This window comes from Misgurnus anguillicaudatus, chromosome 6 (genome assembly GCF_027580225.2).
Source record: "Misgurnus anguillicaudatus chromosome 6, ASM2758022v2, whole genome shotgun sequence".
Classification (NCBI taxonomy): Eukaryota; Metazoa; Chordata; class Actinopteri; order Cypriniformes; family Cobitidae; genus Misgurnus; species Misgurnus anguillicaudatus.
The window spans coordinates 33,013,567-33,039,876 of NC_073342.2; the positions used below are offsets into that span (position 1 = coordinate 33,013,567).

The 26,310-nt window shown below is 39.3% G+C and overlaps 1 protein-coding gene across 14 annotated transcripts in view; it reads right to left on the reverse strand.

The window, feature by feature from the left end:
• Positions 1 to 342: 342 nt before the first annotated feature.
• The window catches only part of nrcamb (neuronal cell adhesion molecule b), a 41,963-nt gene continuing 15,995 nt past the window's right edge, over positions 343 to 26,310 (reverse strand). For 4 of the 14 annotated variants that reach the window (XM_073869045.1, XM_073869046.1, XM_073869048.1 and 1 more), the window contains exons 2-30: positions 15,855 to 16,018; positions 15,454 to 15,471; positions 14,998 to 15,103; positions 14,694 to 14,887; positions 14,102 to 14,224; positions 13,772 to 13,942; positions 13,405 to 13,461; positions 11,433 to 11,544; positions 11,173 to 11,357; positions 10,890 to 11,021; positions 10,598 to 10,741; positions 10,373 to 10,484; positions 10,121 to 10,287; positions 8,862 to 9,009; positions 8,487 to 8,611; positions 8,086 to 8,115; positions 7,587 to 7,688; positions 7,192 to 7,389; positions 7,039 to 7,109; positions 6,402 to 6,627; positions 6,198 to 6,313; positions 5,724 to 5,928; positions 5,416 to 5,541; positions 5,148 to 5,321; positions 4,063 to 4,185; positions 3,636 to 3,791; positions 3,043 to 3,174; positions 2,843 to 2,921; positions 343 to 1,630 (exon numbers count right to left, since the gene is read on the reverse strand). In XM_073869045.1, coding sequence (XP_073725146.1) covers positions 1,417 to 1,630; positions 2,843 to 2,921; positions 3,043 to 3,174; positions 3,636 to 3,791; positions 4,063 to 4,185; positions 5,148 to 5,321; positions 5,416 to 5,541; positions 5,724 to 5,928; positions 6,198 to 6,313; positions 6,402 to 6,627; positions 7,039 to 7,109; positions 7,192 to 7,389; positions 7,587 to 7,688; positions 8,086 to 8,115; positions 8,487 to 8,611; positions 8,862 to 9,009; positions 10,121 to 10,287; positions 10,373 to 10,484; positions 10,598 to 10,741; positions 10,890 to 11,021; positions 11,173 to 11,357; positions 11,433 to 11,544; positions 13,405 to 13,461; positions 13,772 to 13,942; positions 14,102 to 14,224; positions 14,694 to 14,887; positions 14,998 to 15,103; positions 15,454 to 15,471; positions 15,855 to 15,942 — 3,834 coding nt within the window. In that variant the 5' untranslated portion in view covers positions 15,943 to 16,018 and the 3' untranslated portion in view covers positions 343 to 1,416. Of the gene's footprint in view, positions 1,631 to 2,842; positions 2,922 to 3,042; positions 3,175 to 3,635; positions 3,792 to 4,062; positions 4,186 to 5,147; positions 5,322 to 5,415; positions 5,542 to 5,723; positions 5,929 to 6,197; positions 6,314 to 6,401; positions 6,628 to 7,038; positions 7,110 to 7,191; positions 7,390 to 7,586; positions 7,689 to 8,085; positions 8,116 to 8,486; positions 8,612 to 8,861; positions 9,010 to 10,120; positions 10,288 to 10,372; positions 10,485 to 10,597; positions 10,742 to 10,889; positions 11,022 to 11,172; positions 11,358 to 11,432; positions 11,545 to 13,404; positions 13,462 to 13,771; positions 13,943 to 14,101; positions 14,225 to 14,693; positions 14,888 to 14,997; positions 15,104 to 15,453; positions 15,472 to 15,854; positions 16,019 to 21,837; positions 21,857 to 26,310 lie in introns of those variants that run through there. The other 10 variants (XM_073869049.1, XM_073869050.1, XM_073869053.1 and 7 more) reach the window with 10 other exon arrangements.

The following is a 26,310-nucleotide window of genomic DNA, read 5'->3' on the forward strand; positions in this document are numbered from 1 at the left end:
GTCCTTTAAAATGTAAATGAGCTGACTTGGGAGCGGCATTATTATAATAAGATCCCCTTCTGACATCACAAGGGGAGACAAATTTCAATGACTTATTTTTTCACATGCTTGCATAAAATGGTTTAACAAAACTAAGTTTATATCTATTTCTAGGTTGATAGAAGCACTGGAGACCCAATTATAGCACTTATCATGAAAATCTGACTTCATGTTTATGTCTTTAACACACAGCCTCTGTCATAGATCTATTAGAAGAAACCTCATGAAGGACTCATTGTTTTGACATTCAGAAGTCTATACATAACACAGATTGTTAAAAAGAGAAGAGAGCAAACATGAATGTATATAATAATGACATTTATTGATTGATGATTATATTTAGATTGGCTGAAATATAACCTCCAACTCTCCAGTAAAGCCACTTTAATACAATGAAAAATGTAGTTAGTCAATCCAGTTCAGCAGTTAATAAGAGTTTAAAATCCCTTTACAATAATCATTTATACTCATTATAGTCTGTGTGTTTCATAATGTAATTATTATAAATATCAGAGATATACAGTCTTCTTATAACATAGCATATTATCCTGCAGACTCAATGTCATATCAATAAAACATCTCAGTGTGTATATATGAAAATAAAACGACTGTCAGAATAATACAGCAAAATCAAAGTGAGCAAACACAATCACAGGTTTACTTTCAATGACACAAACAGCCTAAAGCCAAACAAACTCTTATTTTATTTACAAAGATAACAAAATCTTTATACAAAAACCTTACATTTAAAAATCAAACTTGATGCAAGTTATGAAAAAAATCATAATCTCTCTCTCTCACACACACACAAATGCATTAAAAAGTTTGGATTGACATGACAATTACAATTCTGATCTTTCACGTTTTGAAGTTCCTCACAGACACAGCAGAGGTCATAGTTTGGGTTGCTATGGAAACTGTTGACGTTCACATGCAGGTCAGATGATGATGATGATGATGATGCTGTGTGAAGTTCATGCATGTGAGGAAGAATCTAAAGGTGACAGGGCATTAAAACCTGTCCACATTTATCTAAAGTCACTGCAGTCAGAGTCTTGTGAATAAACTTTATAATACTAGCTCTTATAATCACACCATAAAAAAATGCAAAAGTGTCCTGAAAGTTCCCATAGAGCCGTTTGTCCGTACAGTAAAACCCAGATAATACTAGAAAATCATTTCTGAAGAGCGTCTCTGTCATCTTATTTCTCTCTGCAATAATAGATTCACGTCTTCATGCACGGATATATAAGTTAGTGTTTGCTGAAACTGATTTTAGCTGTGTCATGGTTTGGCTTATATGAAAGTCATCCGCAAGTCGAGTCCATTTATTTGACGGTTCATATATATCTATATAACATAACAGAGTCCAGACGCTCACACAAATGAGTTCATGGCATTAACAGGAGACGGCGGCTCTGAGCTCTCATGTGTACCTCGCTCAGATCTCCCGCTATACTGTCCAATAAATGAGCCGTCCTCATTGAACTGCGTGTCTCCTGAGTCAACTAAACTCTCATCGCTTTCATCTCGCTTTACCGTGCCGGTGGAGGGCGTTCGGCTTCCTTTTAAGGGTTTATGGTCCTCATCACTGGGAGAAAAATCACATGCAGGACATGAAGTTATGATGGACATTAAACTCATTTCATAACAACAGATGAGAATAACATGCACGGCTCCACGTAAAGAGCGTGATGAAATAAAACAATGCTGTGATTTCATAAAAGTAGTGACCATACCAACAGAAAAGAAAAGCATTGAGGAAATGAACTTCAAATAAAGTGTGAAGTGTGAAGATGAAACTCTTGTTGTGATGCAATGCTGTCATTGATGATGGATAAACCAGTATGAGGTTTTTAATGGTTAAAATAAATCCACTAATATGTTTGCAAATCTTCTATTATTACTGTTACTGTTTGAAAACATTTACTGATATGTCCTGATATGTATGATGATAGATGAAAGTGTTTGATTCAGACTTTCACATGCGACGTCCCGCTTACCGAACCGCACAGCCGAGTGACACAAACATCACCAGACAAAAACAAACAGCAGAGATCAAACTGAGAAACTATATTTGAGGATCATCAGTGTTAAATCCGTTCTGAGTGACACTCGTGAAAGTGTTTAAGAGAGAAATCATTTAGCACTGCAGGCTTTTACATTATAATCTAGTTTAGTGAATGAAGTGATGCATATATCAGTGAAGAACATACAGATCTTATTCATCAACATCATTAAGAGCTTATTTATATGACAACAGTACAAAGATAAAAATCTCTATTGTGCATTCATGTATAAAGTATAATGTAAAAATCTGTTTAATAACCTGGGGAAAGATATAAAAGTCTCTTCAAGATTACTGTACAGACGTAAAGTGCATTAATGTCCGGTGTTGTGCGTGCAGAATATAAGCAGCGCAAAACAGGAAGAAAAGATTTCAATACAAAAGCATCAGAATTCAGCAGCATCGCAAAATCTGTCAGAATAATTGATGATGGGCCATTAAATTATTTAAAAATAATGCACACCTGAGACGATCGTGTGGCATGATGTGAAGCAGAGTAACATTGCAGGTGTGCATTATTTTCTAATAATTGAATGGCCTGTCGTGAGTTATTCATTGCTCTGCTGGTTATTTTAAAACATTTGACGGATCAGGTGTGCGTCTGTATCAAACCATCAGCAGCAGCAACACATGAAGAAGAGAGTAAAGTCCACAGCAGCAAGTTTAGGTTTGGGTTGATTGATCCTGAGGACACTGTGTGCTGGGGTCAGAGGTCAAGGGTCAATGTTCTCTCACCTGTACTCGCCAAACGTTAAATCATCTTCCTTCATGGGCTGAATCTCAGGATCTCCATGAGCGTCTTCTTTCTCTTTCACTGAAATGAACAAACATCAGACATCACCTCATTCACAACACTAAACACTGAGTGTCGATTTATATGATTTTCTTGTTTGAGTTTTATGGGAAGATGAGGAAGAGTTGAAATCGTCTCTCACCTGGATATTTGCCGCCTTTGTTTCTCTTGATGAAGCAGACGATGAGGAGAATGAGAATCAGTAAAGCGATAGCAGACATCAGACCGATGAACCAACCCTGAGTGGCGATGTCCACCTGAGGACTCACCATCGCTGAGGACCAGAAAGACAAAAAACAGTGAGAGACAACAAAGATCTAATATAAGATGATGAGTCGAGGATGAAGGGAGAGAAAACGACTCTTAATGAATCATTCAGTCTTTGTTTCTGACATAACATGCTGTAACATCACACATAACATATTCAGATAACAGAATATCACGAGCTCATTCACGACTCAGTGATCATGTGAAACTTCACAGCAGCTGGAAATCGTGTAGTTTTCTCTCATGACTTGATTATAATAAACCACACAACATCTAAACAACACGAAAGACGAAGCCAAACTCATCTCATACAGGCTGTAGGATTCAGTCATGCTGTAAAACCAAACAATAATAATATCAAAGAAATTCATGCAAGACATGCGAATGCTTCTGACATCAACATGGATGAGATCAACATCACAACAGTCACAAATCCCACAAGACCTTGAGGCTGATGTGATGCCTCACCTGGGACCTTAACCAACATCTCTTCAGAATGATGAAGCGTTTGATTGTCATGACCTCTGGCAACCATTCGTACTTTGTAGGTCAAACCTTCTTTCAAACCCTTAAGAACATGAAAGTGAGATCCATTGACTTTCTCTTTCTGCCAGTCGTCTTCACCTGAAGGGGTTTCCATCAGTAGAGGAAAGAGTTGAACATCCGGCAGCGTGTGGAGATCAACTACAGAACGTCATGCGTGTGTTTAAGTTAGATGATAAACCCTAAACAACAGCTCCTGACTGAATCTACTCACACATGTCTATATGATCTCTATCTCTATGATGACTTTATATCAGGCCTGTAGTTGTTCAATACTGTCTGTCCTTTATTCTGAGTTTAAATGTGTGTCTCTTTCAATAACATACTGTAACAAACATGCAGAAAGTCTTACTGTTGTCTACAATATATTCAACATAAAGATGATTTTCTGCGCCCCAGTATTCCCAACTGATTAAAGTTCCATCCTCGCACGGAGATGAGCTCATATTCCCAAACGCAGGACCGTCAGGCAGTGCTGAGCACATACAGGAGAAAGAGAGAAAGCCAGATCACCTCTGACCTCAGAAAAGACAACCTTAATCAAGTACAACTATACTTATATAACTATAAACTTCAATGTTTAAAATGCATTGACACTTAATAGGACAAAACGGGTCAAAGGTCATGCACGCGTTTACATTTAATCTGTTGGACCCTGAGAACACAATGAAGGTTTAAACACATGTGAAGACATAACATGAGCGATCAGATGAACACAGTTAACTCTTTCCCTGCCAATGATGAGTTTTTACAGCAATCTATATTTCTGCTATTATCCACTAGGTGTCGCTCTTACACAACTCATAAAACACCAAAGCATTCACTGATCCAAAAACAGTAAAAACTCTCTGTTTGTTTGATCCTCGTTCTGAATCTGATCTCTAACAAAACCCCTTCACATAAATGCAATTATCTCAGCTTTTTGCTCAAAATTGTGTCTTTTTGAAGAATAAAAGAAAACATAAAAAGGTGATAAAATTTTTTTTTTTAAAAGCAGAGGGTCTGTTCTTTCATTTAATATATTTGATATGTTTATATATTTATATATGGTTGGCAATGCTGGCAGGGAAAGAGCTAAAGTGTCTCTACAGCATCTCTAGACTTGTGTTGGAGAACTCGGAGGGAAAACTGTGATGAAGATCCTGAAATAATACACACATATACACAAATGCATGCAGGAGACAGCAGGTCAGAGCAGATGAAAACCAAAAATATATTCCTGAAAATTAACATTAAATGAAACCGATCACATCCAAAAGCACACATGGTCTGTTTTGTCACAGCTTCTAGAGATGAACGTCAACCTGTAATAAACATCTGATTAATCACAACAACTGAGTCATACAACAACACAAACAAGAGTAAAACAAAAGAGTAGCAGACATTCATTTGAGTAAGACACTTGTGTTCCCTTATCATTAGTAAACAAACACAAACCTTTCTGAATGATGGTGAGCGCCTCCTCTGTGAGGGCCGGACCGAAGCCTTTCTGGGTTTTGGCACTGATGTAAAACTTGTATCGTGTGCTGTGTTTGAGGTTATGTAGTGTTACGCTGCTGTGATTGGACGAGAGCTCCAGCTCCTCTAACACACCCACATCAGCACTGCTGTTCACTGTAATATGGGCGGAGTCACGTTACATTAACCAATCATATCAGCAGAATCACACTGTGTATGTGTATGTGAGTTGTTGAAAGGCTCGGTCTCACTGTCTGATATTTGAGCGAGTATCCAGTGAGACGTCCGTTCGTGTGGTGCGGTGGACCCCACTCCAACGTCAAAGAGTCAAAATCTGAACCCACGACCCGGAAGAACGACGGAAAACCAGGAACTTGAGCAGAAACACACAAGGACTCAATCAATAATCAACTGTAAATCACATCTCTCTTTAGATCAGGATTTATTTTTTACTAATATTAATGACCGTGTGTTGTGTCACAGTGTTATTATCAGGATGTGATGTTAGTGAAAGAATAAAATCCATCCCATGTGTCTAAAGATCAGAAGACTAACCTCCCTCAGGGGTTTCAAAGTGATGGGCTGAGCTGACAGGACCTTCTCCTTTCCCATTAAACGCCGTCACATAAAGACTGTAGGCGCTGTACGGATGCAGGTTAGGTAGTTTTCCTCTGGTTTTGTTTGGATTGAAGATCTCAGTCATCTGGTCACAATGATGGGAGTGGTGTCTTTGTGGACTCCTCTCACACCGATAATGAATCTAAAGACATCCCATAACAATTACATTACAAACACCCGCATATCATATATCCCAGCATGCACCTGGGTGAATATAATGTGTCAGTTTTTCATTTACTCCAGTACAGCATCTATGTCTATAATCATGGGAGAACTAGTTAAGTCTACACACAAGTTGGGGCAGGATCTTCACTTCACGTAACCTTCGACTGTAAATCCACAAAATATTTATAAATAACAAACACTGTTTATTTTTGGCTAGCTCAGGTGTTACAGTCATGATATATGTACCTTGTAGCCCCGAAGTCGACCTCGCACAGATTTGGGGGGGACCGGCGTCCATTGGACCTCTGCCAGCGTGCTGTTCAACACCTGAACCTGGACATTATCTGGTGCGGCTGAAGGAACTGTGCAAATGTATTCCAGAAATCAGCTAAACATCAGTCAATCATTTCTAAAGCTTTAAAACACATAAAACAGTCATGAGTCACTTACAGTCCTCGCCTGAATATCCAATAATCACTGCAGGTTTGGGTCCGTCACCGTAATCGTTCACTGCTTGAACCATCACCTCGTAGGGAACAAAAGTGGGCGTCCCCGACACCAAAAATTTTGCAACGTTGGCAACAGTGACCGATGTCCATTCTGTCTCCACGTCCTGCTGACGCCACATGACTTTATACTGAAGTCCAGGACCGTTCGACTGCAGATGTGTCAGGGGCTGAGAAACACATCCAGTATGATTTCAACATTAATTAAACATCTGATCAGGGTTATTAATCACGTTACAGCACTGATGGCCGATGACTTCTCTTCAGAGGGGCGCAAATTCAACATGTGTGTCATGTGTCGCTCTTCATGTCAAAATATGTGTTCGGTGCATCATGTCAACCTATGTGCATTATGTGTCATGTCAAAATGCGTGCCAAAGAAAAAAAATCACCGGCCACCACTGCTTTACAATCACAGTCAATAAATGCTGTTTTCTTTAGTGTTTGTTCCTGTTAGCTAATGCATTAACTAATGTTAACAACCTTACTGTAAAGCGTTACCAAATAAACTGTAGAGTCACTCTAGTAAAACACTAACATGTTGTCCAGTGTATTGAAATAAAATAAAGTCTCTGTCTTACCTTCCATGATATGAGCAGATTGTTGTGTTCTGTGCCCATGGCTTTCACATCAGCGGGGTTCTCATCAGGAGCTAACAAACAAGAGAGAGATCGAGTGAATTAAACCCCATTAAACACCAGAGACTCAATGTGTGTTTGTGTGCTGGTCTGAACCTGCAGGACTGGTTTTGTACTGGCGAGAGGAGACGCTGGGCCGACTGAAACCCACATCATTGAGTGCCAATACTCTGAAACTATAGTGGATATACGGAGAGAGTTTCAGATGAGCGGTGGTCTTCGTTCCAGGAACCTCTGTGAGATTGTGCCAAACTCCACCCTGATGAAGACCATCTTCATACTGAATCAGAAACTCTTAAAGACACAAACAGACACAGTTGATTGATTCATGAAGATCAACTGAAACAAAGCAACACCAAACTGTTATCTATAATGAACTGTAAAGCTACGATGGATCAAATGATTGTCTGTATATTATCTGCATGTTTTATTTAACCTGTACACTGCAGTATACCGACTGATAAACCCGACATGAGAGAGGGTTGACGTACTCTTGATGGGACTGCTGTGTTCATCTCCGGGTGTCCAGGTCAGCTGAACGCTCCTGGCGTCATGATCAGTCAGTTCAAGATCTGTGGGTGCGTCCGGCTTCTCTGAGGAGTCAGAAACGATCGTTCAATCTCATACCACCAATAAAAGATCAAGACATGCTGCGTGCATTATACTGAGAAAAAGATATGATTCATCTGCTGAACTCAAATAGATTCACATGATGATTCATGCACTTCAAATGAGACGACATCCCACGACAAAATAACACATCTGAGCATTCCTGAGAACAACCACACATATGAGACTGAAAGAAAAACACATTCCTGCATATCCAACATCAATCTTTATCTGTAAATAAATAAATAAACAAAATTCTCATAAAAAAGATTAAAAACTGCGTCGGTCCAATAAAAATCATAAATGTTGCAGCATGCTTGACTCGGGCGATTATAAAGACCAGGGCATTATGGGATGTACAGTAATGGGTTTTGTGTTTACCGTAGATCACAGAAGGAGTGGGTGTGGCCTCTGAGTGGGCGGAGTCAGAGGGAGTGAGGAGGAAGTGTTAGTTTACAGATGACACTTACAGTTACTCACTCGTCATGATTTCTAACCTTATGTAGATAGTGACAACAAATGAATTTCTTTTCTGTGCATTTATTAACTCCCTGAAGTCGACACAATATTGTTTTTCAAGCATCAAATATTTCTGTCCTGATGTAAACTATAATGCTGCATGATGAAATCATCACAATCACAGCCAATCAGAACACATTTAATACAGGTGTGTGTGTGTGAAGCAGTATTCTGGACCAATGAGATTTGACTGTTAGCAGGGCTATCCATGTGAAAAATAAAACTCAAGGTGTTGTTTAGCTGATAATCTGTCAAACACTCACCAACTACAGTAAGGAAAGCGCTGGCTGAGTCCTCGTCTAGTGTGGTGTTTATGATACACGTGTACAAACCAGCATCATCCTCCGTCACGTCTGTGATGGTCAGACGGTCTGAATCCACCCTGAATCTGATATCAGACACACAAAACTCCTCTAAACATCACAACACATTATATCACTGATGATGTCCACTGAGAATAAATGTTGGTTCATTTAATGTTAAACAATCTGTAAATCTATTATTTCCTTTATCATATATTCAAGTGTAATTATTGTGTATCATTGTGTTAACCTCTGTCCCTGTTATATGTAAAGTGAGGGAACATCACTGCACAACATTATATATTACCATTAAAAGATGTTGATCCATCATCTCACCTGTCATCATCAGGAAGCTCTCCGTTGTCCTTCATCCAGATGGTAACGGGTACGAGAGACGGATCGTGCTTCACTTTACACTCAAACACAACATTTCTGTTCCTCTGGATCACTCTGTACTCGGGCGGTCTTAAGATTCGTGTGGGCTCTGATTGATGACAACAGACAAAACTTTAGAGAATGAAACATTTATCAATGTATGACAGGCATATAATTATCCATAAGAACTTCATCTGGGGAATTATAGAAATGTTTCAAATTGGAAATTTAACAGGAATTTATTGGAATTATTTGAATATTTCTATAAACTCATATACAAACATTAATAAACATTTTGTTTAGTCATAAGCAGACATGCAGACAAGGTCATAAAATTTTAAAGAATCCTGATACTTCCTGAAAATGTATGATGCTAGTTGTCATGTAGCTCAATCTGTGATGCTCTTTCTTCTACATTCTGCTTGACAGTTTTCTGTTATTACTATTATTTACCGTTTTAATGTAAAGAAGTCTCTTATGCTCATAAAACCTGCATTTATTTCAGTAAAAATACTTCAGAAATGAGGAATGTGTCAAATCTTGATGAAAATATGCTGCAAGATTTTTTAACTAGTTTTAAGTTCTCTGTTTTAAGCTTTTTTTCAAACTTCCAGTTTATTCCCAATTACTCCCATTAATTCCCATATATTCCCATATATTACCATTAATTCCCATACATTCCCATTAATTCCCATACATTCCCGTTAATTCAATTCCCATACATTCCTGTTAATTCCCATATATTCCTGTTAATCTCTATATATTTCCATTAATTCTCATGAAAATTCTTGGAATTTTGCAACCCTAATCAGTATTAAGACAAAGTAATTCATTAAAGTACAAATATTCATAATGTCATATAAGCTTGTCATGAAGGTGTTGTTGGACGTTCACACATTCATGCCAGTAAAAGGCAGAAAAAGAGTCTGTTTTTAGTGCAAAAGAGTTAAGTGGTGGTAATGGTAATGAGTGTCTCCTGTTAATGGTCTTAATACAGGATGTTGTGCTTCTTACAGACACACTTAACTGCAGGAGACTTCCTTTAAAACATGAAAAACATGCAAGCTAAGAGCTAAAGCCTTTTAACCTGATGCATGATGGGATATTTACAGACACATATCCAATGCTTTCTGAAATACTGTCAACACAGCAGCAGCAGCACATAATCTTCCTGAAACATCTACAGTCATTAATAATGTTAGAGGAACATAACCTCTCACCTTTGACCTCCAGGTACACATGATTCTCAGAGATGCCCAGTGAGTTGCGGGCGACGCAGGTGTATTTACCACTGTTCTGTGTCTGAGACGCGTGGATCTCCAGCGTACCGTTCAGGTGAAACACATACGGGTCTCCTTCTAAAGTGCTGGAGCGGCTCTCTTTAAACCTGACACACACATCAAACACTTATTCTCATTATATGTGTTCACACACACACACACACACACACACACACACACACACAGTCTCACCATGTGATGGTTGGTATGGGGGAACCGAAGCTGACACACTCCAGCAGTGCAGGTCTGTTCATAATGACCTGATACACTTTATTAGGAGGGGTCAGAACTCTGGGGGGCTCGGCTGAAACACAAACACACTGACGTCAATCATAAGAAATAAAATCATGTCATCTGACGGTTTCTTTAATTCTTGTGTTGAATGAGTCAGAAGTGATTCAGAGATGTTTTGCTTACCCAGTACATTAATGAAAGCGTTGGCCAGTAAATATCCATAATCATTAGAAGCATTACACTGATAAACTGCACTGGAATCAGTCTGAACCTCTGAAAACATGATGGTGTCATCTTCCACCATCCTGCTGAGATCTTGAGGAGCATCTATCATGAGAAACAACAATCCACCAAACAAGTAGTTATCATCTAGTAGTTGTGCTGTATGTAGTTTAGTAAAGTAAAGACACAACTAATGGATTTGTCCTAGAATGAAGCAGATTGATTAAATTTAACTGTGATATTTTATTCTCACTCTCTATTGGGACTCCATTCATAGACCAGCTGATGGTGGGTTTTGGGTGACCTCCCGCCCGGCAGGTAATCACACCACTATCCTGTGGAGCCAGAACCAGATTCCTGGGAGCACTGATCCAGTACGGAGCAGCTGGGATCAAAACAAGATCACATATAAATAATCATTATAATACTCAGAGATCTGTGATCCCATCACTGCTTATTTCATCATCAGGATATTTCATTTACACAGAGGAAATAAACACTGTATCAAACAGATCAGACTGTAAGATGTTGTTCACCTTTAACGGTGACTCTGATGTTGTGATGTACGGTGCCGTGACGATTTCTGGCCGTACAGCGATATTCCCCAGCATCCGCTTCTGAAACGTCTTTTATCCTCAGAGTCTTATGGAAGTTCAGGAAAGACGAGCGGACGTTGGAAATCTCACCGCTGAGTTTATTCCACGAGATCTCAGGAGTGGGGCTGAATAAGAGACACATATGAGACATCAATCACACAACACATAAACATCATTCATGATGTGATGATGACACTCACAGGCCGTCTGCGATACACTCCATCTCTAACGTCTGTCCTCTCAGAACCAGTTTAGTGCTGTCAGAGTCGGTCGGAACCATGAATGTGGGCGCTCTCTCCTCATCCGGTTTATCTGAAATGAAAAGCTTCGTATGAGATCCTGCTTGTCTTTAATCAATCACACAGACACACACACACACACACTCATGCTGGTTAAATACACAACTAAACAAATATCTTTTATGTTATTTTCAAGTAAACCAATCAGTGTTCAGAACAACCTCAATTCAGTATGAGAGAGAGGTCGATGTCATTTAACAACAGACAATACGTTTACATATTCTGTATCTGGTCAATCATTTACATCCAAAACATCCAAGAAATGAAAGATGAAGTAAGACCAAATGATGAAGAGATGAACTGAGATGAGTTTAGGCAGAAAGAGATGAAAACAGATGATGAAGATCTTCCCTGTCAATGTTATTACAGTTTTCTACAGACGCCAGGACACATTTCTCAATACCTAGGTCACTTCCGCAAAACCCCTCACACAGTGAACAGAACAGAAGTCTTGTGAACTAAACTGAGGATCAATTATCATTGCTTTGGCACAAAATGCATTCAATGACTACATCTCTCAAATTTCATGAATTCTTTTCTCACTGCCAAAACTCTTTATACATACAGGACAATTTGCACATGCTTACATACTGTTTTCAAAACTGTTAAACACGTGTTCAAAACAATAACATAATGCACAACTGAATAAGACAGCAATTTGCTACATTTCTTCAGTAATATTTTAATGAAATATATTTTAAATCCTAAAAATAAATGCTATAAAAACAATTGGACAATTGGACCAGCCACAGGTGTCCACAGCCGAGTAGATTAGCATTACTATTGTATCTGTATCAGTGGATGATGTGTATACAAATTATGGTATTTTGGAATTACGTAATGTAAAAAAGTAAAAATAAATAAACAACATAAAATATTGAAGAATTCTGCATCATGTTTGATTCATTCCAGTAACATATATTGCAGTGAATTATAAACAGAGAAAACATTATATAATGCTACATGTTGTTAGTGTTTTTTAGGTCATTGTTTTGTGGGTGACAAAGTGTGTTTGTCGGCTGTCAACCTTTGCTAGTGTTCTGGAAGAATGAGTTAATTTGAGACCTGAATAAAGTGTTTCAGTCGTTGAAGTGCATTTTGAATGTGAAATGAACTGCGTTGCCAAGCTGAAAGTTTGTAAGGAGAACTGTGTGAAGAGATTTGCAAAAGTGACCCAAATACCGAGAAACGCGTCCCAGCGTCTGTAAAAAACTGTTTGACTTTATAACACAACATTGAATGTCTAATTGTGTTTATGATTATTATTAAAAAGACATCAACATTTATTAAATCATGAAGTAAATCCAGCAGTAGATCTTGTTTGAGTAAACTGAGGATCACTATAATACACATCAGCTGGTAAACACATTACACATGTGTATACATTTACCAGATGCTGCTATCGTAAGTGACTTATTGTGCATTACAAGCTATACATTTTTCATCAGTATGTGTGTTGTTCTCTAGGGAAGAAATTAATGACATTTGTGTCGCTAACAGAAACACTAAACAGCTCATCATACCTGTGACTATATTGTGTAAGATTATATTGACCACAGCTATTTACAAAATATAGTTTATAAATCTATACTCAATCATTTTCAGCTTTAAAATTTTATTCTTGACAGAAATCTAAATAATTTCACCTGACGACAAATCTATGACAGAAGAAACAGAGATTTAATGTTCCCAAAAGTCAATAAAAACAGTTTAAAGAAAGAAGAAACTCAGATATCGTTATGCGTCCATTATTTATGTGTGTGTAGAGTAACAGAAGAGGTAAAGTTAAGGGTAAAGTTAACTGGGTGTTGGTTAAACGGGTTGGTTTAATAAGAGATGCGAGGATCAGTCACTAGGGGGCGACATCACTCACCACCAAACAAATCAGTTTCATTGAAAAAAGCATCCATTGTGTCATTGATTGAATCCACTGAAACACAACAAAACACCAAATCAAATACAAATCAAATACAAATCAAATGTAAAATAACAGCTGACTGAGGAAATGAATGTGATTGGCTAAAGAGGAAAGGCGTCTGAGAATACAGACAATTTCACACAACTGCAGGCATTTCTGAGAAGATGATGTGCGAATGAAGAGCTTTCATTGTCTGTTCAGACATTAAAATGATGAATGGACATAGGAATCATCTTTACACAATAGCGTTCATTCAGTTAGAGATCTGTCATATGTCATATAAGTGCAGGACGTCCCACAGATGTGCGTCAGAGATACTCACTGTTCAACACACGGACGCTGATGGGCTGCTTCTGCTGGATGGTCTGCGTGTGTGGGAATCGAGCGTAACAGATGTAGTCGTTTCGGGAATCTTCTCTCTGGACGTTAGAGAAGTACAGATCGCCATTGAGACCCTGAGAAACTCTCCGACTCTGAGGAAGACGCTGAAAATCTACAGAGACAGAGATGGACGTCTTTCATTTACAAACTCATTGTGTCCTACTTACAATACAACACAATACAATCAACGAATGTCAAAATACACACTTTATAGTGGAGCTGGGTCATGTTGGTCCAGTTGTGTGTGCGTGTGTGTGTGTGTGTCTCTTACTGTTGTCCATCCAGAATATAATGGGTGGGGGGAGTCCAGCGGGTGGACGGCACTGAAGAATTAATGATTGTCCTTCCTGCGCCATGATTGGATGAATTTTCTCTTTAGACCACAGCGGTGATCCTACAGGAAACAACACAGCATCATTACAGTTAATCACATCTGCTGAGACGACACAACCATTAAAACTTAGTTAACCGTCTACTTAGACAAGGTTTTTGAGCATCAGAGGTGTAGAAATGTTTCATTGACACCAGTGAGTCTCAATAACTCTGTGATGATCAGGTGTTATTTCTGTAACCGTGTAATCATTATAAACAGACAGAGGCGTTAATGCAGGAAAATAAAGTGGAGAATGAAATCTACGACACCGAGTGATTCTGAGGGTCGGTCTGCTGAAGGGTCCGATGAGCCGTCGCATGCATTACAAACAAAATACCATTTACCTTTCATTATTAGATCCATGATCATGCTGAATGTGTCTTATTAACATAAAAACAATCATAGTTATAATGGTGAAATATAAACTATCACACATGTGATGTGATGGTTTTGGGAATCTGATGGGATGACGTGTTAGATGCTCACGTACTGGACTGACGGATGATAATGTTGTTGGAGACGGCGGTGCCGAGCTCATTGCGGGCGGTACACTGATAAACTCCCTCGTACGCATCGGCTTTCTCTCCGCTGATGTCAATCACCAGCGTTCCTGAATGAGGCTTCATTGTGACCTTGGGGTCTTTATCGATGTCGAAATGCGTCCCGTTTCGAGTCCATGAGAATCTGTGAATGAAATAAATAATTCAGTCTGTATCAAAACCTCATCTCATTATGAGATCTTTAAAACAATAAAGATGTGTTTGTGTGTTTTATGAGGATCTACTCGGTCTCACCTGGGGTGAGGTTTGCCTTTAGCCTCACAGTGGATGACGACGTTGTCCCGCGGGTCAATGATGAAATCTTTTGGAGATTGATGAATGATGGTGGGAGGCTGCGGTACTGCGGGTCACATGACACAGTTTAATTACACTGACATCAATCAGAGAGAACATACCTGCAGAAATGAACCTACGGTACAACATCACAGGGGCATCTCTGCATGCACATTAATACTGCTTAACATCTGAGGATCCCATGCAACAAATGTGCTTCTTTTAAAATCTCTGGATATAATTGATATCACACAGTGCTGTGTTTAAATTACACAACATAACATAAAATAAACAAAACAAAAACTCTGTATAAACATCATGCAAATGCAAGCACTGCAGAAGAGCGATGATAAAGGAACAGCAAAACATAAATCACAGCAAACCTCATAAATCACTACAATTACAGCAGAAACTTACATTCTTCCAGAAGTTTAGCTTTAATTCCCATCAGAATAAAGACACAGACATACGCAAGAGAATAACATTATTATATTACATCAGACCTGAGATCTGTGCTTCTCTTTATTAAAATCACAACACAGATCATCATTCATAATCAATCTAACATAAGAGCATCTATCTACTGTACTGTATATACTTCTGCCTAGTGCCTACACTTTTGTGTAACTAGAGTTTAATCATTTATTCAGCAAAAACTTAAGTGAATGTTATAAATATGAGGAATAAGTCAGTGTTACATGAGAAGTTTATATTGAGTAATTCACATAATAAACAGAGATGTTTTGTCGTTATTTATCTGTAGATCAAATACAGTGAAATGAATAAAATGAGTAAAAGAGTGATTTAAAGAGACATACGATCGAGTGGGACTTCCAGTGCTGTGATTATGGGACCCAAGAACATCAACAGCAACGTGAAACGGCCATCACACGGCCTGTCCATCATGGGTGTGGGGCCAATAAGCCGCCTCGCCTCGAGTTAAGTCTCGCCTTAAACAATCTTCACAAAAACACACCCAACCCTGAGAGAAAGAGAAAATCTGTGTTAATGACTCATTTTTTTTTTATTTAATGATATTGATTGACTGTAGTAAATGATCCCTGTCTAACATCATGAACAATTCGACACATTTTAAACATTAATCACCCAATTTACAAACCACCACAAAGACTTTAATCACATTTAATCAAAGGACAAACTACCATAGATACTGAGAGAAAACTCAAATCTGTCTGTGATCTACATCAAGTCCTGCCATGAGACAACAACAACAACAGGACTCTGTTCTTTATTATTTGTCCTCTTATTTTACAGTTTAATATGTGTGTATATGACAATAAAGCTCAAACTGAGAGACTTTTATTATGTAGCAGAGCTCAGAGATCACATGTATTAAAGCAAAGAGAAGAGAATGATACAGTGACTGTTTCTCAATGTCAAGGAAGAATCCTTAGAAGCCAAAATTTCGAAGATGCTACATCATCATCATCCGTCAAAGGACTGTCCCAATGTTGAAGATCAAAGACCAAGAACTGAGTCCTTCGTTCATAAAATATCCCATATACAGGAAAGGATGCATATATGTATCCTTTGCGCTCTTCGCGCTCTCAAATCACCCACAATCCTATGCACACAGCGCCGAAAGCACACCTTTTTATTGACGTAATGACGTGCACTTGCTAGCCTGTTCCATTTACATGTTCTCCGAATGCTAAAAAGGAGTCTCGCCTAGCCTATAAAGGAAGTGACTTGAAAAGACCAGTCCTTTATCCTTGACATTGAGAAACAGCCAGCGACTCAAGGCCCTCAATATCAGGAAGCATTATGATGATGATGATGATGATGATGATCTGGTTAATTAAACTGCACTATAATCTCATTTGAATTCAAATGCATTCAGACTCTATACGCCATCAGCTTATTACATCTCACAGCATGCGGATGATCTGTTCTCACTCATCTATGGCCTAAAAACTTCAGAAATCACATTTATTATAAGAGGGAGATCTGACACAGAATAATAATTCATATTTATGGCTCTATATCATACACCCAGAGCAATGTGGCACAAGTGTTTTTGCTAGTTTCAGCCTGACCCAGTTATCACTTTCACGTCCAGCGTCAGGTTGTTTAAATAGCAAATGCATTTGTGCCCATTTGTGGACCCGTGTGTTGGTCTGAAAACAAGGTGTTCAGACGCATTCTTGGCGCGTTGCTATTTTTAGGCAACTAAATGAGACTACGCCATGTGTGATATAGTTTTTGTTATTTAAAGTGGACGTTAGTAAACGGGACAACACTGTGCATTTGCTTATTAAACACACATGGATGCGCAGCAGCACAAAAACATATTTAAATATGAAAAATGAAAGGATTAAAATGTAAAAGATTATTATAGAGTCTCTTTGACATAAATGAGGACAGATTACAGGACTTAAAAGTAAGATGTTTTTTCTTTTAAAAAGTGCTAATATTGCATTTATTAATGCTACCACACAGATTTATTGTATGTGATGACTTTGTACCTGTGGATATGGTGGGATGAGAAACATTTCTAAGTAATAATTATCAAAACACAGCGCTCTTAAAGGCGGAGTGCACAATGTTTGAAAGCCAATGTTGATATTTGAGATCACCTAAACAAACGCGCCGCTACCTCAATACAATCTGGACCTTCTTTTAAAAGACCCGCCCCACACATACGCAACCCGGCAAGGATGTCGATTAGTAGACACGCCCCTTACTGCTGATTGGCTACAAGTGTGTTTTGGTAGTCGGCCCGTCTCTTTTTCCAAAGCGTTTTTCAAACATTGTGCACTCCGCCTTTAAAGGTGCCTTAGCGTTGCGAGACATTTGTAAATTCTTTATCTCCTGTTTGTTACAAATAAAGTAGAGTGACAAAGTTTTTGTAATTTATTGTATTAATCTTGTAAAATACTTTTTCAGATTACAGTGATCAAAAACAATTAAAACAATGATCAAAAACAATTTTCAGCACATAAAACCCTGTTGATTTTACTACATGAAAACATTTTTTAAAGAGAATCCGCCAGGGCGCGAGCACAACTAGCTTTTAAAGGGGATGAGAGATGAGACTCTCATTGCACATTACGCTCAAAACACACCCATTAATCATTATGAGAACCCTTTTAGACAGTGTGCCATGCACATAGACCATTTTTCCTGTTGTTAAACTAGCAAAAGTGGATTGGGACACACCCTAATTGAACTTGCACCGTGCACTTTAGACCATGCGCTTACTTAGATGGTTAAAATAAGGCCTTTAATGTTATACTGCGTACAGTATGTGTCCATTAATGCAAAGATCAAAATATCTCACAGATTCAGTCTTTCACCTGAAAGCTCATGAAAACACATCACACACATTTCATGGTAAAGATCTTTAAAGCTACTCTTTATTTTTCATCTATTCACTCACAGACGCTGTATCTCGAGGGCTCTTCTGCTTCTCTTTGTTTTTATAGATAATGGAAAGCAAATGTTTACTCGACGTGTATTTGAATGATTCAGTCCAGACTCAATCCATTAACAATCTCCTCTTATCTCACATGTATAATAACACACAACATCCACATAGATTCCAGCTTTCAAGACTCCTATCCACTGAAATGCTAATGTCTGGAACGTCTTAAAGAGAGACGGCTTGTTAATATGCAGGACAAACTCAACACATCGCTACATCACAACTTAATGACGTCACTTTAACACTGAAACTACATAATCTATAAACACAAATACTTTAAATCTAAATAGATTAGATGTCATTCAGTTTTTTGCTTTCTGTGCACTATCCAAGTAAAAACCAGAACAAAGTATTAGTAGTAGTAGTAGAAGGGTGTGTGTGTGTGTGTGTGTGTGTGTGTGTGTGTGTGTGTGTGTGTCTTTCATATGCTGATGATGCTGATGATGATGGGGGGGCTTCATCTGCATATGTACATAACCAGAGCCAAACTCAGCAATGCTGTTATTGTTTTGTGAGCTATAGAGAAGTGTGAACCCAAATATTCAAATCCACTTTTAATCTATGAGTCCGTTTGTCACACATTTCTCCATCACGCTGCTGTATCCATGGCAATGAACCTCTTTCACAAATCTATTTCCTTCATTGTGTTGACCTTTTCAATAAGCAAAAAAAAAAAAAACAGACCAAACCACACGTATCCGTCTTCATTTAACCTCCATCATCAGCTAACAGTTAGTATTTACATGCTTATTTCCTCATTTCAGAGTTTTTAATTAAATATTTGCATAAAAGTTTAGTACTAATTGAATCAGCAGAAACTATTAAATATTAACTACAAATATGAACTGATTGATAACCCCAAAAAATGGAAATGAGTCATAGACATGATGTCCTGTGGTAACACGCTTACATGTACTTCTGTTTCTCAAAACATGATTGTATTCATTTAGAAATATTATAAACACAGATTTCATGACTATATTAACTCATTCCCTGCCAGGCTTTTTAAAAATGTTGCCCACCAGCATTTTTTGTGATTTTCACAAAAGTTTCACAAAATGCCTTCCTCTTATTCTATAAATATATAAACATATAAAATGAAAGAACAGACCATCTGCTTTCAAACAAATAAACAAAATGGGACAAAAACATTTAATCCTATGATCATTTGTTCTCTTTTTATCATCTCTCAAATATGGGTAGGGTTCTTCAAAAAATACAAAATTTCAACAAAAAGTTGAAATAATTGCATTTTTGTAAAGGACTTTTGTTCAGATTCAGAGCGATGATCAAAACATATATGGAGTTTTAAATTAACTAAATTAGTTTTTGCTTCAGTTTTTTATAAACTGGGTAAGATAATAAATTAGATAACTGTAAAAACTCTCCAGGAAAGCGTCATTGGCAGTGAAATGTTTTGCTCTTAATTGATGAGATAACTCATCAATGGTGGGGAAAAGTTAACTGAGACACAACATGAAAAAGTGTACCTTAAAATTAGATTTAATTGAAACTATTGAGGACAAAAGCAGTTAAGAAATCTAAAAGATCACAGCTGAAGCGATCTACACATTCACTTATTTATGCTCAGATAATAAAGTGAAAAACTCAAGACATAAACAACACAAACACAGATGATTGTGTGAGTGACTGAAACAGGACATCATGACAAATACACAAAACTAATTCACAATGACATCAGGGTTTTTAAATGGATGACTCGTGAACAATGTAGTAAAGTTAACATCTATTAAAGGCCAAGTATTGTCATGTTAATGTTCGACTAATGTGAAGTCTTCTGAAATCTGTGACCCCCGCTCTGTCAGTCTTTTAGAAACATCTATGATCAATAGTCTCTCTCTCTCTCTCTCTCTCTCTCTCTCTCTCTCTCTCTCTCTCTCTCTCTCTAATGTGCTGACAGTCCAGCTCTGTTATTGTTCAGCAAACGTTTGTCTGTTCAGCATCAGCACATTTACACCACAACACATTATCATTCTTTACATGGTTTAAAGTGAAATAAAACACATTTATAATATTAAAATTAAGTTAGGGTGTGTTGTTTTATTGTAGCTACTGTGTCTAGTGTACAGTAATCTCATTTTAATTTGCCTTAAATAACAAAAAGCATCTGAACTTGTGTTAAATAAACTGTGCATAATATTCAGAAACATAGTGACACATTAACTGTAATCTGGCACACTATCTAGTATAGATAGTATATAAACTGGGATGCAGTCGTACATTAAGTCTCATAGACAGAAACATTGGTTAGGAAATCTTTACAAATCCACACTTAAATGTTAATTTGACTCACCTATATTAAACTGAGTCTAATGGGTGATCACCAGGCCATTACGATGAATTTTCTTAAGTAACACCTAACATTTAATATCTGGGGTTTGTTTAAATCCTTCTTAAGCAGCAGTAACAGTGATTTTTGCCTTAACAAACAACCCAAACTATATCACACCCTATCTACTGAATTCATTTACTGAACAAAACCTCCACAGTGAGAACTTAAACTCTCTAAGATCCTGGACTCAATCCAGTTTTCTATCTGATTTGGGTTTGTGTCGGGTCAGAGGAGACAGATGCCCTTTTATTTCAAACACACTGAACTCCACCTGCTCGTCTCAAAGGTTTTTCTGGAGGTGGCCGCTCTCGTCCCACTCACAGACCTGAGAACAGTACATGACTGAGAAATAAAGACTTCCTATTGTAATGCTCTCACACATAACTGTGTAAGGAAAACTCCTTCATAGACTCCACCAGTTTGACGTCTATTGTGCTTATACACAAATCTGACACCTTGCGAACATTTGAAAAAATACAGACAGACAGACAGATTTAAGAGTTTTAAGAGACGATCATCTGAGGAATCATCTGTTGTTAAAACAATGAAAGCTCAAACATTGGAGAGTTTCCAGTTAAAAAGTGAACTTGACAGAGCTCGTGAAAAAATTTTAGACATTTAACTGCAGATATATTTACTTGTTCAATGATATTTTTTCATATATTCAAGCTATTCATATAATGACAGATCCGCTCTGATGCAATAATCACAGACATCAGATTCATCCACAGAGTAGTCCAGCGAAACACAAAATGCATACAGAAAATTACTCTAGAAATAATTGCAGTTTTATAGTCTAAACAGAGACGGCGATAGAGAGGCAAAAGTTACACATTGCAGCTTTAATATGAATGTCAGAAATAGATTTATGAGATTATTGAGGTTATGAATTGTATTTGACGCCACATAAATACACAATAGAGAGAATGATAGAGAGAGAGAGATGAGTGATGCAGAATATTTAAGAAAGAGGAGATGGTGACATTTTCTGCCCTCTTTTCACCTCATTCATATGCTGCAGGTGAATAGACATCATTTCCCCTTCAGCGCCTTCAAAAGACCTACGACCCTCCAATCTCAGAGCCGCAGTCACAAACAAAACCCCATTGAAAGTGTGAGAAAATCACATCACTCCCTCCCTCTCTCTCTCTCTCCCTCTCTCTCTCTCTCTCTCTCTCTCTCTCTCTCTCTCTCTCTCTCTCTCTCTCTCTCAGTAGTAGGACGGCGCACACACACACACACAAGAGATTTAATCTTACATATTATCTCTTAATCAGCCCCAGAAGTTAAAAGGATGAAAATATTTAAAAAGCTTCGAGTCATACTTCTCAAGATGTTAAGATTGTATGACTGTTTAATTCTGTGTATTGACTTTAACTGGTGTGATGAGATTATATATTGACTGGTCTGACTGCTGACCCGTTCTAATATGTGTCCTGTTTACCAGTGACCCATTTAGCTGTCCATTAATTCAGGACACATCACTGACACACCACAGACACTGGACATTTATCAATCTATACGATCTGTATGTGAGAAGAGATCTTGTGTTTAATTTGCTGTCTAATTTGATTGTATTTTGGTTCAGGTTTTAGTTAATGTAAATCCTGAACTAGTACCTGCTGTGAAAATCACTTAATGACTGTAAAACCCTTTTATATTTTAACTGGAGGCATTATTTGTGAGCTCTGTGAATTATAGAGGTTAACAAGAACATGGCTATAGATCAGTGCCACCGCTGTACCAGAATCAGGTCACACAGAATGCATTGCACTAAACCGATGTGTGTCATACTGCAGATATCATTACTATGTCAATCAGGCTTATAGTTTAAAGCTTCATATGAGGGATCTGTGTGAAATATATACAGTTACTTTGCATTTTAAATCCAATATATTCATACCAAATGGTCTAAATAATTGTATTCAAAATCATAGATTAAGTTCAAGTAAAAGTTGCCATTGAGTGCATTGCATTGTGGGATACAGTGTTTCACACTATGTTATTTGATTGTAAACTGTACACTTTATCAAATGCATTCAAAAAGAACTGATGAGCGCAGTATACATGTGCATACAACATGTATGACAATATATCATTGTTAACGCAGTGTTAATAAGTGCTGTGAACATGAGACACACTGTGTTCCTGTGGTCAGTGCTGACCGACCATCTGCCACTCAGCCGACTACTGATCTCAGGCCTGCTGCTAAATCTTATTAGCTCCTCACCTGCAGAGCACACCCTCCCCATTTCTCTACCATATGACTGTGACACGCTTACTTATAGATAGAGACGTTTCAGCAGCACAGAACCAACAGAAGATAAAAACATGTTACTCAAAACATTCTTCAACATTGTTATGTACAAAAAAAGATGAACAGTAAAATGAAAGACACGTATAACTACAGACAGACCAAGGACTATGTGAAGAAAACTGATCAGTTACCTTATACCATACACACAAAGATTTGTACACGCATCTGATCGCTGTAGATCACACCTAAACACGCATCCGATCTCTGTAGATCACTCCTTTACACGCATCCGATCTCTGTAGATCACACATGCACACGCATCCGATCTCTGAAGATCACACCTGCACACGCATCCGATCTCTGAAGATCACACATGCACACGCATCCGATCTCTGAAGATCACACCTGCACACGCATCCGATCTCTGTAGATCACACATGCACACGCATCCGATCTCTGTAGATCACACATGCACACCCATCCGATCTCTGTAGATCACACATGCACACCCATCTGATCTCTGTAGATCACACATGCACACGCATCCGATCTCTGAAGATCACACCTGCACACGCATCCGATCTCTGAAGATCACACATGCACACGCATCCGATCTCTGTAGATCACACCTGCACACGCATCCGATCTCTGTAGATCACACATGCACACGCATCCGATCTCTGAAGATCACACCTGCACACGCATCCGATCTCTGAAGATCACACATGCACACGCATCCGATCTCTGAAGATCACACCTGCACACGCATCCGATCTCTGTAGATCACACATGCACACGCATCCGATCTCTGTAGATCACACATGCACACCCATCCGATCTCTGAAGATCACAGCTGTACACGCATCCGATCTCTGTAGATCACACCTGCACACGCATCCGATCACTGTAGATCACACCTGCACACGCATCCGATCTCTGTAGATCACACATGCACACGCATCCGATCTCTGTAGATCACACCTGCACACGCATCCGATCTCTGTAGATCACACCTGCACACGCATCCGATCTCTGTAGATAACACCTGCACACGCATCCGATCTCTGTAGATCACACCTGCACACGCATCCGATCTCTGTAGATCACACCTGCACACCCATCTGATCTCTGTAGATCACACCTGCACACCCATCTGATCGCTGTAGATCACACCTGCACACGCATCCGATCTCTGTAGATCACACCTGCACACGCATCCGATCTCTGTAGATCACACCTGCACACGCATCCGATCTCTGTAGATCACACATGCACACGCATCCGATCTCTGTAGATCACACCTGCACACGCATCTGATCTCTTTAGATCACACCTGCACACGCATCCGATCTCTGTAGATCACACCTGCACACGCATCCGATCTCTGTAGATCACACCTGCACACGCATCCGATCTCTGTAGATCACACCTGCACACGCATCCGATCTCTGTAGATCACACCTGCACACACATCCGATCTCTGTAGATCACACCTGCACACTCATCCGATCTCTGTAGATCACACATGCACACGCATCCGATCTCTGTAGATCACACATGCACACGCATCCGATCTCTGTAGATCACACCTGCACACGCATCCGATCTCTGTAGATCACACATGCACACGTATCCGATCTCTGTAGATCACACCTGAACACGCATCCGACCTCTGTAGATCACAACTGCACACGCATCCGATCTCTGTAGATCACACCTGCACACGCATCCGATCTCTGTAGATCACACCTGCACACGCATCCGATCTCTGTAGATCACACCTGCACACGTATCCGATCTCTGTAGATCACACCTGAACACGCATCCGACCTCTGTAGATCACACCTGCACACGCATCCGATCTCTGTAGATCACACATGCACACGCATCCGATCTCTGTAGATCACATCTGCACACGCATCCGATCTCTGTAGATCACACATGCACACGCATCTGATCTCTGTAGATCACACCTGCACACGCATCTGATCTCTGTAGATCATACCTGCACACCCATCTGATCTCTGTAGATCACACCTGTACACCCATTTGATCTCTGTAGATCACACCTGTACACCCATTTGATCTCTGTAGATCACAACTGTACACGCATCTGATCTCTGTAGATCACACCTGAACATGCATCCGATCTCTGTAGATCACACCTGCACACGCATCTGATCTCTGTAGATCACACCTGCACACGCATCTGATCTCTGTAGATCACAACTGCACACGCATCCGATCTCTGTAGATCACACCTGCACACGCATCCGATCACTGTAGATCACACCTGCACACGCATCCGATCTCTGTAGATCACACCTGCACATGCATCCGATCTCTGTAGATCACACCTGCACACGCATCCGATCTCTGTAGATCACACCTGCACACGCATCTGATCTCTGTAGATCACACCTGCACACCCATCTGATCTCTGTAGATCACACATGCACACGCATCCGATCTCTGTAGATCACACCTGCACACGCATCCGATCTCTGTAGATCACACCTGCACACGCATCTGATCTCTGTAGATCACACATGCACACGCATCTGATCTCTGTAGATCACACCTGCACACGCATCCGATCTCTGTAGATCACACCTGCACACCCATTTGATCTCTGTAGATCACACCAGCACACGCATCTGATCTCTGTAGATCACACCTGCACACCCATCTGATCTCTGTAGATCACACCTGTACACCCATTTGATCTCTGTAGATCACACCTGTACACCCATTTGATCTCTGTAGATCACAACTGTACACGCATCTGATCTCTGTAGATCACACCTGAACATGCATCCGATCTCTGTAGATCACACCTGCACACGCATCCGATCCCTGTAGATCACACCTGAACACGCATCCGATCTCTGTAGATCACACCTGCACACGCATCTGATCTCTGTAGATCACACCTGCACACGCATCTGATCTCTGTAGATCACACCTGCACACGCATCCGATCTCTGTAGATCACACCTGAACACGCATCCGATCTCTGTAGATCACACCTGCACACCCATCTGATCTCTGTAGATCACACCTGCACACGCATCCGATTCTGTAGATCACACATGCACACGCATCTGATCTCTGTAGATCACACCTGCACACGCATCTGATCTCTGTAGATCACACCTGTACACGCATCTGATCACTGTGGACTAACCCAAAAGTACTTCAGCATGCTGTGCACACACA